A 22,315-nucleotide genomic window follows, 5' to 3' on the forward strand; every position below is an offset into this window, starting at 1 on the left:
CTTTTCAGATTACTGAGAGAGAAAAAGAGAGCTATTCAAGTAATTGCACATGAGTATATATATATATATATATATATATATATATATATATATATAAAATAAAATCATGATGCATTTTTGCAACTCGTGTGCTATTACTTGTGCATGTAAATGTACGTTAAACTATTAAACTTATTCTGTGTAAGCGTGTGTTGTGTGTCCGTGCGTATGGTTATTGTGCTCTCTATTTATACATGTAGTTCTTTTATTACAATAATAGTGTTCCACAAATAGGCTGGTGTTACCACCAATGTTGTCAGTATCGTGTTCTCCTTTCACGGTTTTCCCAAATACTTTTTAATTGTTTATTATTATTATGAAATCTGTTTATTGGCATTTTGTAGATATAATCACATTACCCAGTACATTTGAGCAGCCTAATGGCTAATGATTGAAATAAGACTAATGGTACATCGATGGGCATGAGCATGGTGACAAACAGGATCAAGTCCTCACGCACCTATTAGGGAAAATGAGCATTACGGGCCTCCCAACCAGCCCCATTATCTCAGTAACCCCCTCTGCTCTCACGTCGCTGGGTGGCTACCCCTGGAGGAACCACTTGTGATGCACCTGTACTTCCCTATTGCATTCCTTTAAACAGTTCCCTTAAACAATAAGAAGAGAGGGCAAAACAACAAGTGCCTCTATATAACAACAGCAGCAACTACAGCATTCTCTGTAACATCCCCGTGTTCCACCCCCCAGCCTGACCCCCCCCCCCTTCAATCCCGCATCCCTTTGTGCAGACAGCTTTATTGATAGTATCTTTCTACTCTCCGATACCACACCTAGTCATCTAAGGCCTTTACTTTTTAATTGTTTATGCTCAGCTGTAAGAGCCTTTCCTTAGTGATAAACATCCTTTACCGCCAACATTTTCTTTTTTCGTACATTCACAACACGTTACAATGATGAAAATGGAAAATGGAAAGTGGCACCAAAAGTCCAAACTGGGGCCATCTAAAACTCCAAGTGCAGTGAAATTATGTTGCAAATAATATTAGGATTGAGCACGCGTTTGTCTGTTCAGTTGTAAATGTAACAGACCAGTTATCGGCCAGGAAAACAGGCGCGTTTCACTGTGACAGCATCATAAACCCAGGGTAGCAGAGGAATAGTAAAATGAGTGGCATAGCCAATAGGTCTCGCCTTTGGGACCTTATAAGTGTTTAGCCATGCAACAGTTGATGTTGTTGCACCAAGGATATTTTGCTGCATAACTAAATACTTATAAGGTCCCAAAAGCGAGACCTATTGGCTATGCCAATGTCTATTTATCCAGTATTGTAGCTACTGATGTTTACTGATGACATGCAGCCAGTGGTTTATCAGAATGCTGTTTTGCTTTGTGTGTAAAAAGAGGAAATTGATTTCTCTGATTTTGCCAGTCTTAAAAAGTTGTTTTATTCTAATCCTTGATTGCCATTTCACCCATGGATCTAAGCCTGTTTAATAAACCTGTGGTTGTGGGTCCTCTGTGGGGCCACAGAAAGCTATGATTAGGGCTGCCTGGTGAACCACTGTCACTCATTTTAAGTCTTTTCCTAGTTGGTAATGTTAAAAAAAAAAAAAATCACCTATTAAATATTGGCAGGAAATTAGGATAATCTCCCCTTTATTTTTATTTGAAGCAATCTTCATTTATAAATGTGAACAATTTCAACTGTAATCACATTGCTTTCTTCTTTCTATATGAAATGGAGTCTGTTTTCTGATATCCTCATTGTCTTTGCAACAAATCTGCACACTACTGTTTGAGACATTCTTACTTTTGGTCAGACATGTTGTCTGTGATGGACAATCCTGGCTAGTTTATTAACGTGTACCATGTGTTTTCTCTTTATTTAGGCCCGCCCACTTGCCAGTGCCTGGAAAAAACTTGAGAGATCGCGTGAGTACCAGAATGGGAATGAACTGCGAGATTATCAACTGGAGGGAGTTAACTGGTTGCTGTTCAACTGGTACAACAGGTGAGAGGTCTGAAAGGACAGTCTTGTTATTAAGGAGAAAGATGGATAGTGAGAGGAGCAATAAGGGAAGAGTCTTGACAGTGTGTATTTTAGTGCTACCATATTTTAGGAGTTGTAAATGCCTTGAGTAAGAGATTGGAATACAAAAGTTTGTTCTAGGGTTCCCTAGGTGCCTGAGCTGCAAGTGCCATGTTTGTACCCATGATTTATAAAGCAGTCTGAATTGAAAATTCTAACAGTACTCTAGGTTCAGTCTTAAACTTATGGAGCCTATTATCGGTCCTGCACTATTTACCTAATGTAGGGCAGAATCCTTGTTGGCTCTTGTTCTTAACCATTGTGTCCCAGGTCTCCTGTACCAGTACATGCCAATTGAACAAACTGGTTGCTCCTTTTGGGTACTTATCTCTACAGTAATAGTACAATTACAATGCCAGGGCTCACTCTAGGGATGGCAAAATAAAATATAGCATAATAGTAAATCATAAAAATATCCACTCAATGCTGTAAATTGTAGCAAGCATTTGCTAAAATAATCGGCGTTTACATCTAGATGAGCTAGAACAGGTAAAACTTTGAAGCTGTCAAAATCCTATTATGGGTTCAGCTAGGACCCCAAATGTATTTATACGGTGTAGGTCCTGGGTGCTTGATTTTGTTTCAGCATGAGTCATGGAACAGTGTTAACTGATGTGGAAGTGCTTGAATCAACTCGGACCTTTACAACTCATCGTGCAATTTTTTGTTTTTCTAGGCTGTCAAAGCTACGAGACAAAAGATTGTACCTTTGTGGCTTCTGATTTGAAGCACCATTGTAGTTTTCATTTTTTTGAAAGAAATTGAGAAATGGTGTATATATTATTCAGCTGAAAAACATTGGAGAACTGATCCTGACACATCAAGCCCTTTGGAGGCTGTAATGTCTCCCCAAAAAACAAAATATTCATAATAGCAAGATTCTGCATAGCATGTATATGTAGAGTAGCCTTAAGCACAGAACCGTCGATTTAGGTAGCTAACTTTTTTCTTTATATGAAATTAGTTCTGTAAATAAAGGGACAATGATTCTAATCTAATTTGGCATTTCACTCAGTTTGAATCAGGACCCCGGGGAATAAATAAGTATTCGTAGCATGTGTTTGCTGCATATACACATGCTAGGCATACTCCTGCCATCTAGTGTTGGAACTGGACTCTGCAAGTTATTTTTCTCGAGGAAGTTTTATGATCAGCGTTGTGCGTCGTCTCGCCTCCCCCTCTAGGCATTGGGCATGTCGAATGCTTTGTTCCTTAGCAAGTTTTTAGGTCTCGCCTAGCGTGGCTGCACACATGCGTAGCTCGCTTGGCGAGATTTATTGTCAATGAGGAGTTTCAGAAGCGGACGCCAAGCACCGTCCCTCATTTCCGTTGGCTAGCGTCAGCGTTTATTGTAAACGCTGGCTTCCCATTGGAAAGGAGGGTTTTTCGTTGCCTCCCTTTGGCTTTTTTGGCCAGCCCATCTGGACTGGATCGCCTGCGTTACGGCTTTCGTGACAGAAGCTTCGTTACGCTGCCTTGCACGTGCCAGTGCGGCTCAATGATTGGGCCGGACAAAAAAGGAGACATGGCGCCGCGTGTTTATTTTTGCATCTCACTTTCACTTTAAAGTGAAAGCGCGATGCAAAAATAAACAGCGGATGCCTGGGAGCGCTTGTTGTTTGAGGTGGTGTGCGCGGGGCGGCACGCGCTCTGTGGTGATGGCATGTTTGAGGCCGTGCTGGGCGCTGTGAGGTGATAGTTCCAGGCTCCGGAGCCACGCTCTCTGGTGATGGGATGCCTGCAGCCGCCCAGGGCGGGAGATCGGCGCCCGAGCTCTCCTCTGTGGGTGAGGGTGGCAGGCTGTCCCCATGGTGCGGGAGCTGCGCTGTAAACAGTCTTCCGATCTGCTTCGGGTGTGTAGGAGAGTAGGATCTGCTTCACATGTATACCCCCACTTTTTGCTGGTGTGTCACTGTTTTCCGACTTTAGTCTGGCTGGGACCCTGCTATTCAGGGCCCCAGCCTAGCTGCTTCCTCTCTAAAATGATTCCATGTACTTTAGGTACATTACAGATTGGATCTGAGGTGCCCTTATAAGTCCCTAGTATATGGTATACTATGTACCCAGGGCATAGGTACCCCAGAGGCCTACCAGGGGCTGAAGCATGTATTATGCCACCCCTGGAAAGTCACCCAAGATGACACCACAGGTCTGCTACTGCAGCCTGGGTTAGGTGGTGCATGCACCCCTTACTGGGATATAGGTTACCTATATCACTACATATATACACATATAAACCTATAAATCACTCCTATGGTAGGCCTTATCAATCCTGAAGGCAGAGTGCTTGGTTCTTATGTGAGAGGGTGCCCCTGCATGAGAAGAGCCCCTCTGCAGCGTTCGGAGACCCTTCTCGGATGCTGTTTGTAGTGCACCATATACTCTTAAGTGCATTATAACCAAACTGTAAATGCTAACTTTGGACTGGCTGCACAGAAACATGTTGTGTTTGGTGTCAAACACCTTGGAATCATACCCCCACACCAGTAACTGGTGTGGGAGTATGATCCCACCCTTCTAGAGGGAGAGACATGGCAGTACTGGGTTACCCGGTCGAAACTTAACAGAGCCCTGGCATCACAAAATGGATGCTGCATCCACAGACACAGGTCTGGCCTCCTGCTGCTGACCGAAACTCCGGCAGGGGAGGCCTGGACAATAGGTTTCCTGTCACAGGGAGGTGTAACAACCTCCCAGACAGGCATATGTGTATTGGGGCTGGGTGGGAGCACTCTGAGTGTTTTGAAGTCCTGCACTGGGGGCACGTTTGGTGTCCCTGTGCATAGTCCTGCTCTGGCGCGAAACTGGACAAAGTAAATGGGTGTAGCCACCCCTCTTTCCAAACCCTCCCATAGGTGGGTCCCCAGAGCTAGTCCAACCCCTTCCTTGGGTATAAGTAAGGAACCCCTGTAACCAGAGCGTTAGATTACCCTGGACGAAACTCTGAAGCCGAATCCTGGACCTTGGACGCTCTGCTAAAGATCAGAGGACTGAAGAAATCTCCCTTGGGGTCAAGGAGTGACTCCCCTGCTTGGCAGGCACCAGCGAAGCAATTTGCCGATCTGCATTTCCGAAGTATTTGCAGCCCAGGAAGAGAATTTACAGACATCTCACAGGCCGACCCGAGTCCCCAGCAAAGCTGAGACCCGCAGCTCTCGTGAGTAGCGTGGAACCGGAACTCCTGGGCACCGTGCACTTTTGCAAGTGCATTGACTTCTCAACGTCTCCTGAAGTCGTGATCGAGCACTGAATCCACGAAAATTGTCGGCCTTGTCACTCCGAGTGACCCGTGGGCCGCCATTTTGTGTTTCGTCTCTAGGTCCCTTCGTGATCCCTGGTCCGTTGACTGATGGGTCCCTGAGGGGGTAACTTTGAATTTCCTTGGGCTTCCCTGGTTGCTCCAGACGTGCCCCGGCTCCCTACCAAGTGGTGAGTCCCTCAGACCTTGCTGGTCTGCACCGAAGCATCTTTCTAGTTTTTGCGTGGGTTGCTGTTGCCAAGGCTTGTTGTGTCCAATCCGGGCACCGACGCTGCAGCACTCTACATCCTTCGTGGGACAGCTCGAATCCAGCTCCTGGCTGTCCTCGACGCCTCCTGGACCTCGTGGCGGAAGAGTCAAGCTTCACCTCTTTCACCTGAAATCACCCGACATCGGTGGGAATCTGCTTATCGCCTTCCTGGTCACTGGCTAGTGACCCAGACTCTGCTTTCAGGTTCTTCTCATCTTCGATCCAGGCTTGGATCTCTGCGGACACTTCGCATCTTCACAGCAGCAGCACTTCTTCGCCAACTCCCATTGAAATCGACGACGCGACCCAACACCAAAAGACACCTATGCACCCGGCTTCCCTGGGTGAGGTAACATGAGTACTCTGGTGCTCCCGTGGGTGTTAGCCCTAGAACTTCCTAAGTCTAAAAGGGTTTGGTCCTGACTCCATTCTAAGTGTCCCTAATCTTTAAAAATCTAACCGCGACTTTCCCCATAGAAGCTAACTGGAGCTCGTGGCTGTTTCAACAAGCTCTATAAGCCTTAACCGGGTGCTCTGCTGTGTTGAAAGCTGGCTCTCTCTTAAGTTAAGCAAGGGTAGGTGGTCGAGTGGCTAAAATGCTTCACCTGAGACCCTGCAGACCTGGGTTGTGATCCCGGCTACGGCACTTGACCAACCATCCTGTGATTCTGTGCACGTCATTTCTTCTCCGTGTTCTGGAAATCAAAATGATTTAAATGTAAAAATAAGAAAAGTGTGCTCTCTTGTGTTCATGAACGATCACTTGATCTATTTAACCCTTTCACGGTCTGTGGTCAAATGCAGGGCTTTATTACTATGCACAGTTTATCGTAGAAAAGTCTGTGTGTGAATATTTTAAATAAAGTCCTGCCAGGACCTCGAAAATGTAAATATGATCCTGGTGGGCAGGCCGTCGGAAGGGGGAGGGGGAGATGTCATTATTCCCCAGCCACTCCTTTCGCGCCATTTCAAGGCCACACGCTCCACCTAACACATTAACTTATAGATTTTAAAGCAAGCGTGCTGCATTTTTTTTTTTTTTACATGAAAAAGGCATTTAATATGGTAATCTCGGCACTTCCATTCTCTGCCACAGCCGAGAGCGCTTAGAAACAGGCTGATCAGTGCTGCCACGAATTAGATACAATTTGAAAATGTTCCTAAAGTCTCCCCTCTTCTTCGAGAGGCGGCCCTGTGCCACACTTTGCCACCTTCTGACACTGGCAGCCTTCATCGCTTTACATTCTAGGTCGCTGAGCCACACCTGACAGCAGGGCAGGCCTGTATCTTTAAATGGCGGCTGCACTGCTGCTCGCTTCCAGGCCGGACCAGCCAGGGCCAATGTTTGGACGTGAAACAGGAATTTTAATGTCTCTGTCCTATTTTAACTGGACGTTCAGGCCAGGGAGACAATGCTCATGGGCAGAAGAGGGGTCCAGTTACTCCAGTCTGGCTCCCAGGTAGGGGCAAATGTCATGACCATGGGGAGTGAATTGTACACCTGACTGTGTTCGCAGGCAGAAACCAATGCGAGTGTGTCTGTGAGTAGGGACCAAGAGGTGTGTGTCTGTGAGTAGGGACAAGGTGGTGTGTGTCCCTGAGTAGGGACCAGGAGGTGCGAGTGTCTGCGAGTAGGGACAAGGAGGTGCGAGTGTCTGCGAGTAGGGACAAGGAGGTGCGAGTGTCTGCGAGTAGGGACAAGGAGGTGTGTGTATCTGTTAGTAAGGACCAGGAGGTGTGTGTGTGTCTGAGACTAGGTACCAAGAGGTGTGTGCGAGTAGGGACCAGGACGCCGTTATGTGTGTGTGCATATGTGTCTGCGAGTAGAGACCAGGAGGTGTGTGTGTCTACGAGCAGGGACCAGGAGAGGGGGGGGTGTGTGTGTGTCTGTCTCTCTGTGAGTAGGGACCAGCAGGTTGCTATGTGTGTGTGCGAGCGTGTAATTACATGTAGACGTGTGAGCTGTTGGTGCTACCGAGATGTGTGAGAGTGCGTGCCTGTGTGTAAGATATATTTTGAGGCCCCATGTTTGGCACAACTTTGCATTAATTACCTCTTTGCTGCCCATTCTAGCCGCCACAATGCCAAATAATATTAAATTACATGTTAAACCTTCAGAAATGGATTCGGAGCATGCAAAAACAGCCAAAGGCTCAAGCTGCCTGGGGTCCCCAGCCACATAGTACCAGAAGAAAGACTGAACAAGCATTGATAAAGCTGTTTCCTTTGGAGCTTGGAGCTAGATTTTTTTCACTAGCAACCACAACATTTTATGCGGAACTCAGTGTCTAACCAGTTTGTTTCTCCCATTGCAAAAAAATAAAAAAAATACCATAGATATTCACTGGACTAATGCATAATAATAAAAATATCATATGCATGTGGTGCTTCAAATTGTACCTTTAGTTGCTGCTTATTTGTAATCAAAATTACATAAACCTTTACTACTGGTGTTTTTGCTGCAACAGTGAAAATCAAAGCGCAGCTTTACGGATTTTCACCATTCTGTTTGTCAAAATATTGTCCCCTGCTTTGTCCCTCTTTTCCTCTTTACACATTTGCACTTCTCTAGCTAGACTGTAACTGTAGCCCTGAGTAAGAGAAAACGAGCAGTACAGAGAGCGAGATGAGAAGTAAGAGGAGTAAGGATGTTGAAATATAAGTGAAGTAGGGAAGTACGTTAACTATAGAGAGAAATGAGTTACACAGAATTAAAGATAAACAAGCATTTGCAATGCAATAGGTCTCGCCTTTACGGGAGTTTGAGCTATTGACATTGCAAATAACAATGCCTTTTATTTTTGTTTTCGTTTTTAAAACCTAAATAAAAGGCAGTGTCATTTACAATGCCAATAGCTTAATCTTGCGTAAATGCGAGACCTATTGCATTGCAAATGCTTGTTTTTTACGTCATCGGGCTTGTACAGATCATATTGAAGCTCTGCAGAATGTAACGCCCCACGACTTACAGAAAAACAATGAAGATCGGACGATGGACTACACACCGGGAAAGACTTCCCGGCGTCCAGACAATAGTCAGCAGTCGAAAATGACCATCTCTGGGTGATGTGGATGTGAGGAGGATGAGGGTCATGGGGATAAACAACCCGATGGCACTATACCCAGCTGGACTCCTTACCGTCTTTATGACGAGGGCGATGAAGCGGATAAAACAGACTGCCCGATAATGGAGAATCTTTTCCCCGCCCCACAGTACGCCGGACTTGACCCGGAAGTCGTTCCTCCCGGAAGCGGCGGGACTCAGCGGCCTGACCAATGGGAAACCGGCCGAAAAGGCCGAGAGCGGCAGAAAAAGCCGTAAGTGGAAACAATCAGCGCGCCCGCTGAGAGGAAGCCTATGGAGAGAGGAGCAGACGCCGACGTAACCGAGGACTCCACGATACACACAGAAACCGCCGACGAGACTCCAGCCGAAGAACCGGAGGATCCCAAGACCTGGACCGAGGAGTGGTGGAGCCCAGAGGACACACACGAGCCGCCACAACTCAGGAGAGTTGTGGCAGACAGCGGATGCCGCGGGAATAATAAGGGAGTGGGGTGGGACAATCTGGGGTAAGGTAGTGTAACAACTTTTACTCTCGCCTTGCCGTACTAGCCCTGGAGTCATCCCATAGCTCCCCATCTGGTCAATAGTCATAGGGGATAAAGTGTCCATAGACCAGCATTTGCCAGAAACGCCTTAACTCCTATTCTTGCTGTGTCTGTGCACATAGTTTAAAGCCCTCCTTCACGTTTCTTCCCTACCTCACTAATAAGAACCCAACCTCGCACGTGGTGTGGTGACGGACTAGCTTAAAACATGTACGCTGAATATGGTCAGTGACCGCTGTTTTCTTTTCTTTGTTTAAGTGATTGCGGTACTCTGGGGGAAACCATACCAAAGGGAATGTCAAGAGCTGCCTGTACCACCTGACAACACACGTGGAAGTGGACCTTGGAAGATAAATCCATAGAACTTTCTGTGCTATACCAACAAAACTATTTTGTTAAACTTTATTTAAAACTACACCCTGTCTATTACTACGGGTTATTGAATACCATCAATTAAAAACCCTGCAATATTCAACCTCTACGGGACAAGAATATTCTCGATCCCGATTGGGCAGCCAGTCCACCAGAAGGGGTCGGTTCTGACACACTGCCATCACCTAAAAGTAAATTGGCACCAACCGATCCTTAGGCACCAAGGCATCACTTTGGAACCGACAAAAAACATCAGCACTGAAGAGTTCTGAGAAACAATTTAAACCGAAAAAACGCTCTGAATCATGTGGATGGAACCTAAACACAGTTTGGAATCGAGGGCTGAAGAACTCCACGGACCCTCTTCTAAATAGAAGAAAATCCAGAGGTCTGTGGTTTCAAAACTGTAGACTGTTTCTAAAGACATGCCACTGATGCCAAAGAAACAGAAAACACAAACTAATACTCCCACTTAAGACCAAGGGGTAGTTTTTGAGTTACACCACCATTTTGTGCAGGGGCAACGCTAAGAGGCTGCAAAAAGAAAGGCAGAGGAGGAATATTTTCAACAGCCTCCACCAAAAATAGCACATCAGGAACACAGGACCAAAAGTCCTATAATTTATAATTCACCTGCCTTTACTCAAGATCAATCACCCTCTCCACAAGAAGAGGAAGAGGGAAATATACAAGACTGATTCCTAGGGTACACAAAGTACTGATCACACACCTGACCTATGGGAAGACTATGACTTAGTCCGACAAGATACAGATAAGGAACCACCTGTACCTACAAAGCCTTCTCCCCAGAAGACACTTAATCCTATTATAGTGTCATACAGAGAGCTGCAGAGTATCATAGGCTCCTAATGCATTCTAGGGAGGAGTAAGTTGACTTCCTCAATGAAACACTGTGATAAAATGGAGTTCTGTTGCAGTACCCACCCCACGTTTTGCCTGGCTTTTGATGCAACTTTGACTGTAGAGTACTGGATCCCTGCTGTCCAGGTTATCAGTACCAGTGTCCCTTCCCAACTCTGATCCAAAATTGCCCTTTGGGCACCCTGTAAGTCCCTTGTAAAAGGTACCTAGGGCATTGGGACTGAAGAGGGTGCCCCAGGGACCCGTCACCTAGGCCACGCAGACTGCCACTGTAGCATGCATAGCCTTGTGCAGACAAAACAATGTTGGCATGAAACACTGCCTATGTGCCATGCCAACTAGCACTCCCCACGATATAGGTAAGCAACCCCTCTTGCAGGCCTTACTAGCCCTAATGCAGGATGCACTATATCACAGGTGTGGGCATATCTACATGAGCAGAAATGCCTCTACAGTATTAGGGTCTATTTGTTACTATTTTAAGTGCTAGGGAAGCCAGTACAAGTGCTGGGAACTTGACAACTTGAGTTCCACGGCACCATGATGGCTTCACTGAACCCAGAAGTGTTTGGTACCAAACAACTCTATTAATAAATCCACACTGATGCCAGTGTGAGATTTATTAAACCATGTACTCGTAGGGCAACTCAGAGGTGCCCCTGAAAACTTACCAACCCTGATGTGGTCAGAAGACTGCCTTTAGGCAGCCTGCCACACACAGACATGTTCCTTGACCCCTGGGTGGAGAGCCTCCGCTCTCTGGTACCAGAAACAATGCACATGTGTGAGAAAGTGCCATCTTTCTTGCATGGTATGCCCCCACTTTTTGCTGAATTGCTGAATGTACTTAGACTGAGTCTGCCCTGGACCCCTTGCCACATGTCAGCCCCTTGTAAATGGTACCCTAGGTACCCATGGCCTTGTGACCAGGGAAGGCCTCTAAGGGCTGCAGCACTTATTGTGCCACCCTTTGAGACCCTGTACCCTAACACAAACACACTGCCCTTGCAGGCTGAGTGTCTGGGTACAAGACAAAACAGAGTCGACATGGCACACATCCCTGTGTGCCATGCCCACAACCTACACTGCCCAGGCATACATCAGCCACCCCACCCCTCTAGCTGGGTGTACTATGCCAGTGGTGTGGGCACAGGAGCATGAGCCCTGTGCCCCTACAGTACCCAGGTCCAATCCTGGGCACTGTAAGTGCAGTGCTGCCATTTAAGAGTACATGGTGCTGGGAGCTCGTCAAACACGAACTCCACAGCACCATGATGGCAACACTGAAGACTGAGAAGTTTGGAAGCAAACTTCTCAGCACATTAAACTTGCACTGATGCCAGTGTGGTATTTAATGTACAATGCACTACAGAGGGCATCTTAGAGATGCCCCCTGAAACCTAACCTACAATCCACGTCTTGTTTGAGAGGCTGCCTAGGCTGCCACACAGCAGACATGTTGCTGGACCCCTGGGTGGAGAGCCCCCGCTCTCCTGGGCCTGCAGCAATGCACATCCTGGGCGAGGTGCTAGGTCTTCTCCCCCAGGATGGGCAGGGGGAAGCTTCAAAGGCATGCCGCCTTTGTGAGCTTCTCCAGGCCACTTGCTGTACTCAGCAACTGGCCTCCACCGGTTCTGACCCCACTCTGGCAGGAAGACTGACCGGAAACTCCAAGTAAGGAGAGGGGATGTGCCATCCCTGCCAACCCCACCCCTCAGGTGGGGGAGGCGATGTGAAGCACATCTCCGGGCCCTCGCCATCTTGAAGATGGGGAGCCCTACCCAATCAGGACTAGGCCACTGCCCCCCTCCCGCAGGAGAGTGGCAGGATGGGGGGTGTACCCACCTCAGGACAGGGACCCAATCGTCCCTGCCCTTTACTTACCTGTAACGCCCCTAAATTTAGTATTTAGGGGCACCCTGAACCTTCCTTCCTCAGATTCCAGATTCTAAAACAGCAAAGAAGATCAAGAAGAAAGAAGACATGCCGTGCAGCTGCTAAGAGGAAGACACCAAATGCTTTGGCCCCAGCCCTACCGGCCTGTCGACCCTCGAACCTGCTCCTGCTAAATCCCGACACCTCCTGTGGACAGCAACCTTACAAACCCCAGAGGACCTGGCAACCTTGTGACTCTGAGCACCTGGGACTCCCACGAGCAGTGGCTCTGCTCAAAGCAAGTATCTAACACCTGGCACCAGCCCGGAACCGCGAACCCTGCACACTCTGCACCCGCCAAGCCTGGCCTGTGCTGGAGTGGACAAAGACCCCGAGGACGTCCCCCCGGTGACTGTGACCCCGAATCCGGCACCCAAGGACCCACCTCGACGCTCCTGATGACGCCTGCAGCCTCAGAACCAGGGACCCCCCCCCTACTGCGATCAACAGAGGGTAAGGTTTCCCGACACCAAAAGGCACCCCTACACCCGGCGCCCTGCGGCCCCCTGTGCCCGACTCCTGGGTACCTACCTATCCTCCAACTACCCAACTTACCTCTCAAAGTGGTGGTGGCACCTGAAGAATCTTCGTCCCCGAGCTTGCAGCCTTTGTTCGTCCTTGAGCTTACCCATTGAAATCCGTTGAGCGCCCGAAGGCTCAAAAGCACCCTGCACCCAGCCGCCTAAGTGGCCCTGGCAGTGTAACCTCTACACCTATCTACTTCCCCATTTGCCCTGAGCAAGTGATCAGGAGCCCAGCTCCCACAGCCGCGTGCCCTGCTAGTCAGCAGTCACCAACCAAGGCCCCCCTGCCTCCCTTAGGATAACATTGGGCCTAACTCACACTGCACCCGGCTGCCGCTGAGGGTGTAACAATTGTACTTACCTGACACTGGGAGACCCCCGAGTCTGTGCCCAGGACCTTACCTCTGCCAGTCGAGTACTTACCCAAAAGCTGATAACTCACTCTTCTTCCATAGGGTAACATTGACTGGCTTCTTCTGAAATTTCTTTTAAGTGTGGAGTTTCTAAACTTTAAAATATTCTCCTAAAATCAACCGAGTAACGAAAATGAAAATACTCACCTGCTATTAGGAGAGATCCCAGTGCTGGAGCTTGGTGCCCAGCACTGACCCTGAAAAGTACTCCCAACCGTACTTACCATTAACTCCATTTTCTCCCATAGGAAACCATTGACTGTTTTCTGTGAAATTTCTTCCAAGTGTCGAGTTTTGCAAACTACAAATATTCTTTAAAAATCGTACCAACTGTAAAAAACGTAATTACGTACCTGTTTTAGATAGATATCCCAGTACTGAGCCTAGGAGCCCAGCAATGTATTACAAAAGTAACGAGAACATACTTAAGCCGTAACTCGAGTTTTCTTCCATAGGAAACCATTCACTGTTTTTCTGTGAAATTTCTTCCAAGTGTCGATTTTGCAAACTTATAAATATTCCTTAAAAATCACCTGCGTAACTTAAACGCAGTTTCAAGTATTTATTCACTTGTTTCCAAGAACTGCCCCAGGACTGAATCTAGTCCAGTCCTGGAGTTAGAAAAGTAAACCTGAGAGTAATCAATTGCATATAACTTAAATTCCCATTGAGCTCAATGTATTATTGTGTTTGAAATTGTGTTGCCTATTGCAACAAACTGTAACTATTGCATTCCAAGTCAATTGTCTTTTGCAAAGTATATAACTAAAGCATCTCATTCTGAGAAAGTATATTTTGATACCTATTGTTGGTTCTAAAATAAAACAACCATATCTTTTTTTTATCCAAACCATTGGCCTAGAGTTCAGTTCTTCAGTGTGTGAGACCATTTGCTGACTGTGTGTACAACAAATGCTTTACACTGTCCTCTGATACTGCCTTACTGCTCGACCAGGCTACCACTTTAGAGAGTAAGGTTATATCTAACTTTAGCCTCTGCCAAACCTCTGGGGACTGTGGACTCTATACACACTGTACCTATTTGGGAATAGTATATATAGAGCCACTTTCCTACAACATGTGTGTCACCTCCTCCCCCAGGATTGGCCCAGTGTTCAAAGGGGTAGCTTCAAAGGCCTGCCGCCTTTGTAATGCGACCCCAGCTTGTGCTTGGGAAAACCGGCAGTAAATCTTAGAAAAACTAGGAGATGTGCTCACCTTTGCCACTTGCACTCCTCGGGTGGAGAAGGCAAATTTTAGCGTCCCCTCCATCTTGAAGATGAGGGGACCCCTCCCACAGGAGGGTGGCATAATTGAAAGTGTAGTCACCCCGTGTAAGGTGCCTGTTGGCCCTACCAGCTACTCCCAGAAGACGCCCCTAAATTTATTATTTAGGTGGCTCTCACAGACTTGAAAACTAGATCTGCAACAACCTAAAACTAAAGTAGCAATCCCTGCAGAGAAGACTGAAGACGACAACTTCCTTGGCCCTAGCCCTACCGGCATGTCTCCAGATTTGAAAACCCTGTGAGCTGTCTTGCAGCCAGCAACCTCTGAAAACCCTGGGAGGACTGCAGCCTTCGAAAAAAACGAATATTTTCTGAGTACAGCGACCCTGTCCAGAAGAATCCAACTACATGGACCTCGGATCCAGGCGAATCTGCGTCTCCTGCCCACTCTGCGCCCTAGTCTGAGTGGCTCACCTGTCCAGTGAAATCTCCCCAGTGATCCTGACCTTGAATCCAGCATTGGCTGACCTCTCCTGGCCTGAGAAGACTGACATCGAAAGTCACCCCTACAACCGAAGTCCCTGGACCTTGGTGAACTGAACCAACAGTACCCCCACGATCCCCTACATCTTTACTTACCTCTGCTGTCGGTCTCTGGTGCGACCCCTGCAGCCTGTTTCCCAAAAGAAGAATCTCTAAAGATTTTGCACCCTCCACCCAGCCGCTCCTGTGCCGCTGGTGGTGTATGTTTAGTTCTGCTTTGTCCCCCTAGTCCCTCACCCCCCGGTGCTTACCCCCAAAGTTTGGCCCCTGCAACCGATTTCCCTACCTGCACGCAGTGTGGCTCCATGTGCCCCCAGTGTCCATTCAAAAGAATTGGGCCGTATGCCGATTTTGACCTCTGCTCCCGGCCACCCGTGCTGCTGGTGGTACAGTTTTGGTATTCACCTCTGACCCTTGTCCCTTGCTGACCTTTGGGCCTGAAGACTGAAATTGTAGCTGTTGAACTTCCCTGGTAAACCCCATTATCCCCATAGGATAACATTTACAGAAATTGCACTGTCAACTTTTTAGAGTAAGAAGTGTTAGTTGAACAAACGTATCTTATTAAGTGCTTGGTATTAAAATCAATACAAACACAGCTTATTTTTCTAAAATTGGTATGGATCTCCTTTTTGAGTCGTGTCAGTTATTGGTCATGTGTATGCAATAAATGTCTTACACTCCTGTGTTAGGCTTAAGGCTGCTCGCCCACACTACTACTGATAGAGCACTCTGGGTTTTACATTGAGCCCTGTACACTTTGGGGAGCCCCTGGTCTCTGTGCACGGTATTACCACCATATACAGAGCCAGCTTCCTGCACAAGTTAATTTATCCTTTCCATTTAAATTAAACCTTGGAGTTACCGGTTTTCTTTCCAAAACCACTAACTATTGCAGAACGTGCTTTACATACACTAGATGTTAAAAGGGCACTTGTGTATTACGTGGAACTAAACCTTTCAGAAAAACAAAAACTCTTTGTTCCTTTTTCAAATCCAAGCAAAGGAAATCCTGTATCCAAAACGGGGATAGAAAGATGGATTGTTAAATGCACCCGAATATGCTTTGCAAAAGCAAAAAGGACACTAACAACTGTGCCAAGAGCTCATTCAACAAGAAATGAAGGCGCAACCAAGGCCTTTTTAGGAAATATCCCACTTAATGACATTTGCAAAGGGACAACATTGATAAACCCACACACTTTCACAAAAGCATTATTGTGTGGATGTTCAATCAAGACAACACTCTCTACTTGGACAAACAGTCTTTCCAACGTTATTTCAAAAAACTGCACTATCTCATGCCTAAAGCTACCACTTGGAGGGGGTACTGCGTTACAGTGTATGTATAGCATGTGTATCTGCAGCCAACACATACTACGAATGGATCATGTTACTTACCCTATTTTTTTTTTTTTTTGAACAAACAAGATCTTTATTGGTATCGTTGGTCATACAGCTCAACCACTGCCTACATCCCTTCGGGCCGGCAGGGCCAAAGAAACAGTGCTAGGTGGCATGTGGGGGGGCGGGGCAAAATACACAGCAAGCCGCCTACAACCTCATATGGGGCCGGCCGCGTCAGGGGGGGCAGCGGCAACGACACAGGGTGACTCAGATCTCGTTTTTATTAGGTTTTCTTCTGAAGCAAACATATAACAGAGACAGAACTAGGGAAGGGGAAACCACAAACCTTGAAGTGTGCGCCAGGGTACGTGCGCCAAGATAGGTCGTGTTAGTATATGTTGTGGGGATGAAGACTGGGGGCGGGGCGGGGACGTCGTTGCTTGTGCAATCATGTTGTGTCTAACCTGGTGGGTTTACTCTCCGCCTCAGCGCTAGGGGGCGCACCCGGCCAGTGCGAAAGGATGAATGTGATCCATTGGGTGTTGTGGTCAGAGTATCAGAGTTCGTGGGAGCCATTACCTTCCAAAACCGGGTTGGAGGGGGTGGATGGGGGGGGGGGGGGGTGTCCCTGGGCGGCAACCGTGGCACCACGTGCGTTCCTGTGGGGGGCCAGGCTTGGGTGAACTGAAAGAGTAGTTGGGTCCATTCCATTGCTAGTGGGTAATTTCTCCGTCCCCGCGCCTCCTCCTCCCTGATTGCTTCCTCCTCCGCCGCCGCCCATTTCCTCACCGCCCCCGCCCACGCCTCTCCGGTTGGCCCCTGGGGGTCTCGCCATTTCATAGCTATGGCCCGTTTAGCTAGCAACAATGTGAGGGAAGCGAAGCGGGTGCGGGCTTTGAGTGGTTTAGGTTTGCGGAACAATCCCAGGGCCACAGCCTCCCAGGACTGCAGGTCTGGGAGCTTAGTTATCGCAGCAATCGATGTGAGGACTGCCGTCATGTTACTTACCCTATAAGCATCCATTCGTAACATGTAGTGCTGCAGATTCACATGCACCCTCCCGTCTCCCCGGCAGGAATAAGACGGCGACAAAATACATACTAACCTCATGTCCAACAGCGAATGCTTAATAAGCAGACTATATCCTCACTCCATTAATAGCAAAGGGAAAACAGACTTTCTAAGGAAGAAAGCGTTCGATATGCGCAATGCCTTGAGGGGGTGAAGTGATGACAACAAACATAAAACTTCCTCCTCGAGACAAACAACTGTCAGAGGCAGGTTCAACACTAGATGGCAGGAGTATGCATAGCATGTGAATCTGCAGCACTACACACTATGAATAGGTGCTTACAGGATACGTAACTTGATCCTTACAGGCTGTCAAAGGCATAATACACACAGCCAACCTGCAGCTAAGTCATCGTTTTGTGCAGACTCTGTATCCAAATGGACTTTTTATCCTGCATATGGTCCCACCCGTTTTGCACACATATGCTGTGCAACCCGCATTCTACATACTGAAGGGATGGTATGTACCACAGCTGTTAGGAAGTAATAGTAGTTTACTCAAAAATGTTGGGCTGAAAACTCAAGTCACACTTTGTGAGCTGCTCCTCCCTGCCCATGTGCACTTTTGTGGGCAGGTGTTTTTATTCCAGTGAGATTGACTCACTGGAGGTGCTGCGTATCATTTTGATTTTTGTCAGTGGGAGGCTTATGCTCTACTGGAATGGAATAGGATCAGCCAGTGGTGTACCCCTTTTGTAGCTAGAGTAGCTACCTAGGCTATGCAGTGCCTAGATGTGGAGGCAGCAAGAATAGTCTATGGCTACCTCTGTTGTCTCTTTCCACACTAGAGGTCTGTTCAGTTCCCATAACTAAGATCCCTGCCTTCTTCATGTGTGGGACTTAGACATAGGATGTGTGGTATACATGGTTTACATGCATACCATGTATGTGCCCTATGTGCATGGTTGCTTTCACTACCCTGAGAGTCAAGTGCTTAAAAGGAAAAACTTGACTGTCCAATTTAGTGTGCACCCTAGAATACTTTCAAGCTTCCAATGACTGCTAGAGTACCTGAAAAAAGGGCACACCAGTTTTGGAATGAGACCTCCTCAGCAGGGTTCAGGTACAAATACATGTGCTCATGAACCATGGTGTGGTGGAGTAGTAGGAGTGGTGGCTCTTACTTTGGATACATCCCATGACTGGTGGAGCTTTGCCTTAGTTGCACAGTGTCTCACCAAAATCATGTAGTACCTCCTGTCGGACTTGCAGGTTGTTGAATTCACTGGGACTATACACGCATTTTCCAACCCAGGCCATGACTTTTATCCTTACAATCTTTATGCAAAATATAGAAGTATAATGAGGGCAGTGAATCAAAATCTCTCCTAGAGATGGTAAGAGGCCAGGATGTCACCCCATTTTTGTACTGTATGACTAGCAAGAAGCGTGAAAGTACTATTGCATTACTGTGCTCCAGTGAGAGCATGGGTGTTTTTAGGGGTAGGAACATTCTATAATTCACTGTAATCTAGGGCTGCAGAATCTTGTGGAGGATTTAACATTAATGCAATCATGTGAGGACTGAATGCCACATTTTGTTATAGCTAGATAACCTTTAATCATCATGCATTGGGTGAAATTAGTTTGCATAGTCTTTGGTTATTCTTAGTCTCGTATGAAATTGTCTTTCCTCAACCTGCATAGGACTCTTCTGTCCTAGGCTTTTAACATGGGATTGTAAGATTAATTATACTTCTGTATACTAGTGACAGCAATGGGTTTGAGGTAAAGGGGGCTTGCTGCGCAGAGGAAGTGACAATATATTCTCTGGGAAGGTAGCAAGTCTACACAACTGCGCTAAAGTGGTTAGAAGAGTCCTAAAGGAAAATCTGTGTCCACGGAAATAGAATGGTAATTGGAAATACACATGGCTTGGCAACTTGTTCCTTTATTATCCATTCTAAATGTGATTTTTCTTTTTTCCCCCCTTTTATTCAGTTCATATGTCTAGTGTCTTAGAATACTCAAGGCAAGCTTCAGTGTGAATACATAATTTTTCGTTTTAGAATGTAGGCAAAACAGAAGCAGTGAGATATTTAAAATATGTACAAGCCATATTAATGCAAGTGCGTAGAGTAACTATTTTGCTATGCTCAGATGTTCGTTCTTTTTATAATACTTACTTCACCACCATTTTTACGCATTCTCTCCTTGCTGTATATTGCTCTTTACCTCTTTCCCTGAAATCTTCAAACCCCTCTCAGACAGAACTGCATCTTGGCAGATGAGATGGGTTTGGGGAAGACCATCCAGTCCATCACTTTTCTTGAGGAGGTGTACAGCGTTGGCCTGCGTGGACCCTTCCTGGTCATCGCCCCACTTTCCACCATCACAAACTGGGAGCGTGAATTTGCCACTTGGACTAACTTGAATACCATTGTCTACCATGGAAGCCTGGCCAGTCGGCAGATGATCCAGCAATATGAGATGTACTGTAAGGACTCCAAGGTGAGGCATGTGTAGACATAGACATTCCTGTTTTAGGTTTCTACTTGTTGTGAACTCTGTTGGAGGGTTTCAGTGTGTTCCAATATTTTCAAAAATGTTAATCTGTGGTTCATTGTTTTCTCTTTTTTTGCTTAATAAAATAATCACATGGATGGTGTTTTCCAGAACTTATAAAGAATGTTATTTTTATTTCATTCCTCCCTTCCTCTTGTTCATTTTTCTTTGCTTCTGAACTGCTTCTCCCTACCGTGTAACCATTCTTTGAATTTGCTATTTCTAATATTTTCTAGAGTAGGACTGTGCCTCTGTCCTTGGCATAGTTTTTCACTAGAGGGTGCCTCTGGGCCTAGGAGCTCAGCCATGTAAGGCCCAAGTTCCTGGGGCTCAGTTTGAACTGACCGGTTCTTCTGCCTGAGGAGAGGGGGCCTGAGCTTGTGGTTATACAGAAGTTGATTTTCCAGACTTCTTAACTTTTCTCTGGAAGGGTTGTGCCATTATTCCAGGCTTCAGTTCCTCTCTTTCACCCTGGGCTTTGCTCTGTGCTCTGGTTTTTATGCAATCCCATTTTGGGTTTCCCAGCATGGATGCATGGTATGGTAGCTCTACCGCATGCTGAGGACTCAAGATCATTCCCTGTAGGAAGCTTGCTTTGTATATGCCATACCAAAATGAGATATAGTGTGCACAGAGTCCAGTGGAACCCCAAAGGTAGGCAGAGGTAAAAGTAAATAGCACCTGTAGGAAACTGGCTCTATATATATGACACCAAAATGAGGTATAGTGTTTATAGAGTCAGTTGACCCCAGTGGTAGGCAGAGGTTAAAGTTAGATAGAACCTTACTCTCTATTTGTGGTAGAGTGGTCAAGCAGTAAGGCAGTATCAGAGGACAGTGCTCAGCATTTGATGTACACACTCAGTCAGCAAATGAATTCACACACTCAAGAACTGAACTCTTGGCCAATTGTTTTTGTATAAAAAATATACTGTTTATTTTTAGAACCAAGCAAGCCTGGCACAGGTAAGCATGAAATACTTTTCAGTAATAAGTTGCTGAACCTAGAACAGTTTGAAAATGCAATAGTTCTCTTCCAGGGGATCCTCATCAATAGTCATGAGCATTAGAATATTCCAGCAAACACTATATTATATGTGTCCCACATATATATCCATATATATATTTATATATATAAAAACAAGCATTTGCAGCCTACTAAACACCAGAGCTGAATCATGCCATAAGGATTCTCTACCATACATGAAAAAACATGCATTAGAAAAAGGAGAAAACAATAGCTAAACTTGTTTTAGAAACTGTTTTAATGCTCAGCACACAGTAGAAATCCTCATAAACCACTGAAAGCATAGGAAGCTCCCAGGCTGCATTGCAAACACCCAGTCTAAAAAGACTGAAAAGCTAACTTGTAGCTGCATAGCAATAAACGGACACCGTGCCTTTAAGGCACACCTGACCCCCAACTTCCCATCATGCCTTAGGGGTGACAGTTAGGTCAGTTGTTCTTTCTGGCTCCTTCAGGAAGGATCCTGGCAACACAGCTCCACTCTTTTCTGATTTTTGTCAGAAAATATTTTCACTTTTCACAACTTTTATTCCTTACTTCGACGTTTTACATCAGTTAACGTAAGAGGCTGTCTTTTTTGACAGGTTTGGGCATTTTTTAATATCTTAAAATGCCATCTCTTTTTGACCCTTGCCCTTCTTGTGGCAAAAAGAAGGCCAAGACTGATTCTCATAGGGTCTGTATCCTTTGTCTACCGGAGGACCATGATCCTACGACCTGCCCTCACTGCCAGAACCTGTCCAGAAGAACTTTGAAGGACAGGGAAAGGATTCGCCTGTATGGCCTTGCAGGTAAACCATCTAGGGGAAGATCTCCAGTGAAGAAGGGCTCCAAGAGGTCTAGAACGCCTTCTAGAAGCAAGTCCTCGCGTCCTTCTGCTTCAGCGTCGGGCTCGGCGCTGACATAAGATCTTCAGGTGGGTCATATTTCCAAGAAAAGACCTTCGACGGCAGGCTCGCCGTCGAGAAAAGGTACGTCTACGTCGAAGACTCGTCCGCCATTGTCAACCAGGCGGCGATCGGCGTCGAGAGACGAGACTCCTCTGTCGTCGTCAACCCGGCGACGATCGACGTCGAGGAGCAGAGACCCTCTGCCGTTGTCAACCCGGCGACGATCGGCGTCGAGGAGCAGAGACCCTCCGCCGACGGCGACTCGACGTCGATCGGCGTCGAGGAGTGTCACCCCTCCGTCGTCGAGGGCAGGCTCACTTCCGTCGTCGCAGTTCCACCAGCGATTGACGTCGAGAGCGAAGACTCC

At 46.7% G+C, this 22,315-nt stretch overlaps 1 protein-coding gene across 3 annotated transcripts in view; it reads left to right on the forward strand.

The window, feature by feature from the left end:
• Positions 1-22,315, forward strand: part of LOC146871825 (ATP-dependent chromatin remodeler CHD8-like) — a 3,469,548-nt gene that overhangs the window by 1,551,282 nt on the left and 1,895,951 nt on the right. For all 3 annotated transcript variants that reach the window (XM_085651762.1, XM_085651758.1, XM_085651757.1), the window contains 2 exons: positions 1,891-2,012; positions 19,735-19,978. In XM_085651762.1, coding sequence (XP_085507888.1) covers positions 1,891-2,012; positions 19,735-19,978 — 366 coding nt within the window. The remainder of the gene's footprint in view (positions 1-1,890; positions 2,013-19,734; positions 19,979-22,315) is intronic.

The sequence above is a fragment of the Triturus cristatus genome, chromosome 1_1 (assembly GCF_964204655.1).
Source record: "Triturus cristatus chromosome 1_1, aTriCri1.1, whole genome shotgun sequence".
NCBI classification, from domain to species: domain Eukaryota; kingdom Metazoa; phylum Chordata; class Amphibia; order Caudata; family Salamandridae; genus Triturus; species Triturus cristatus.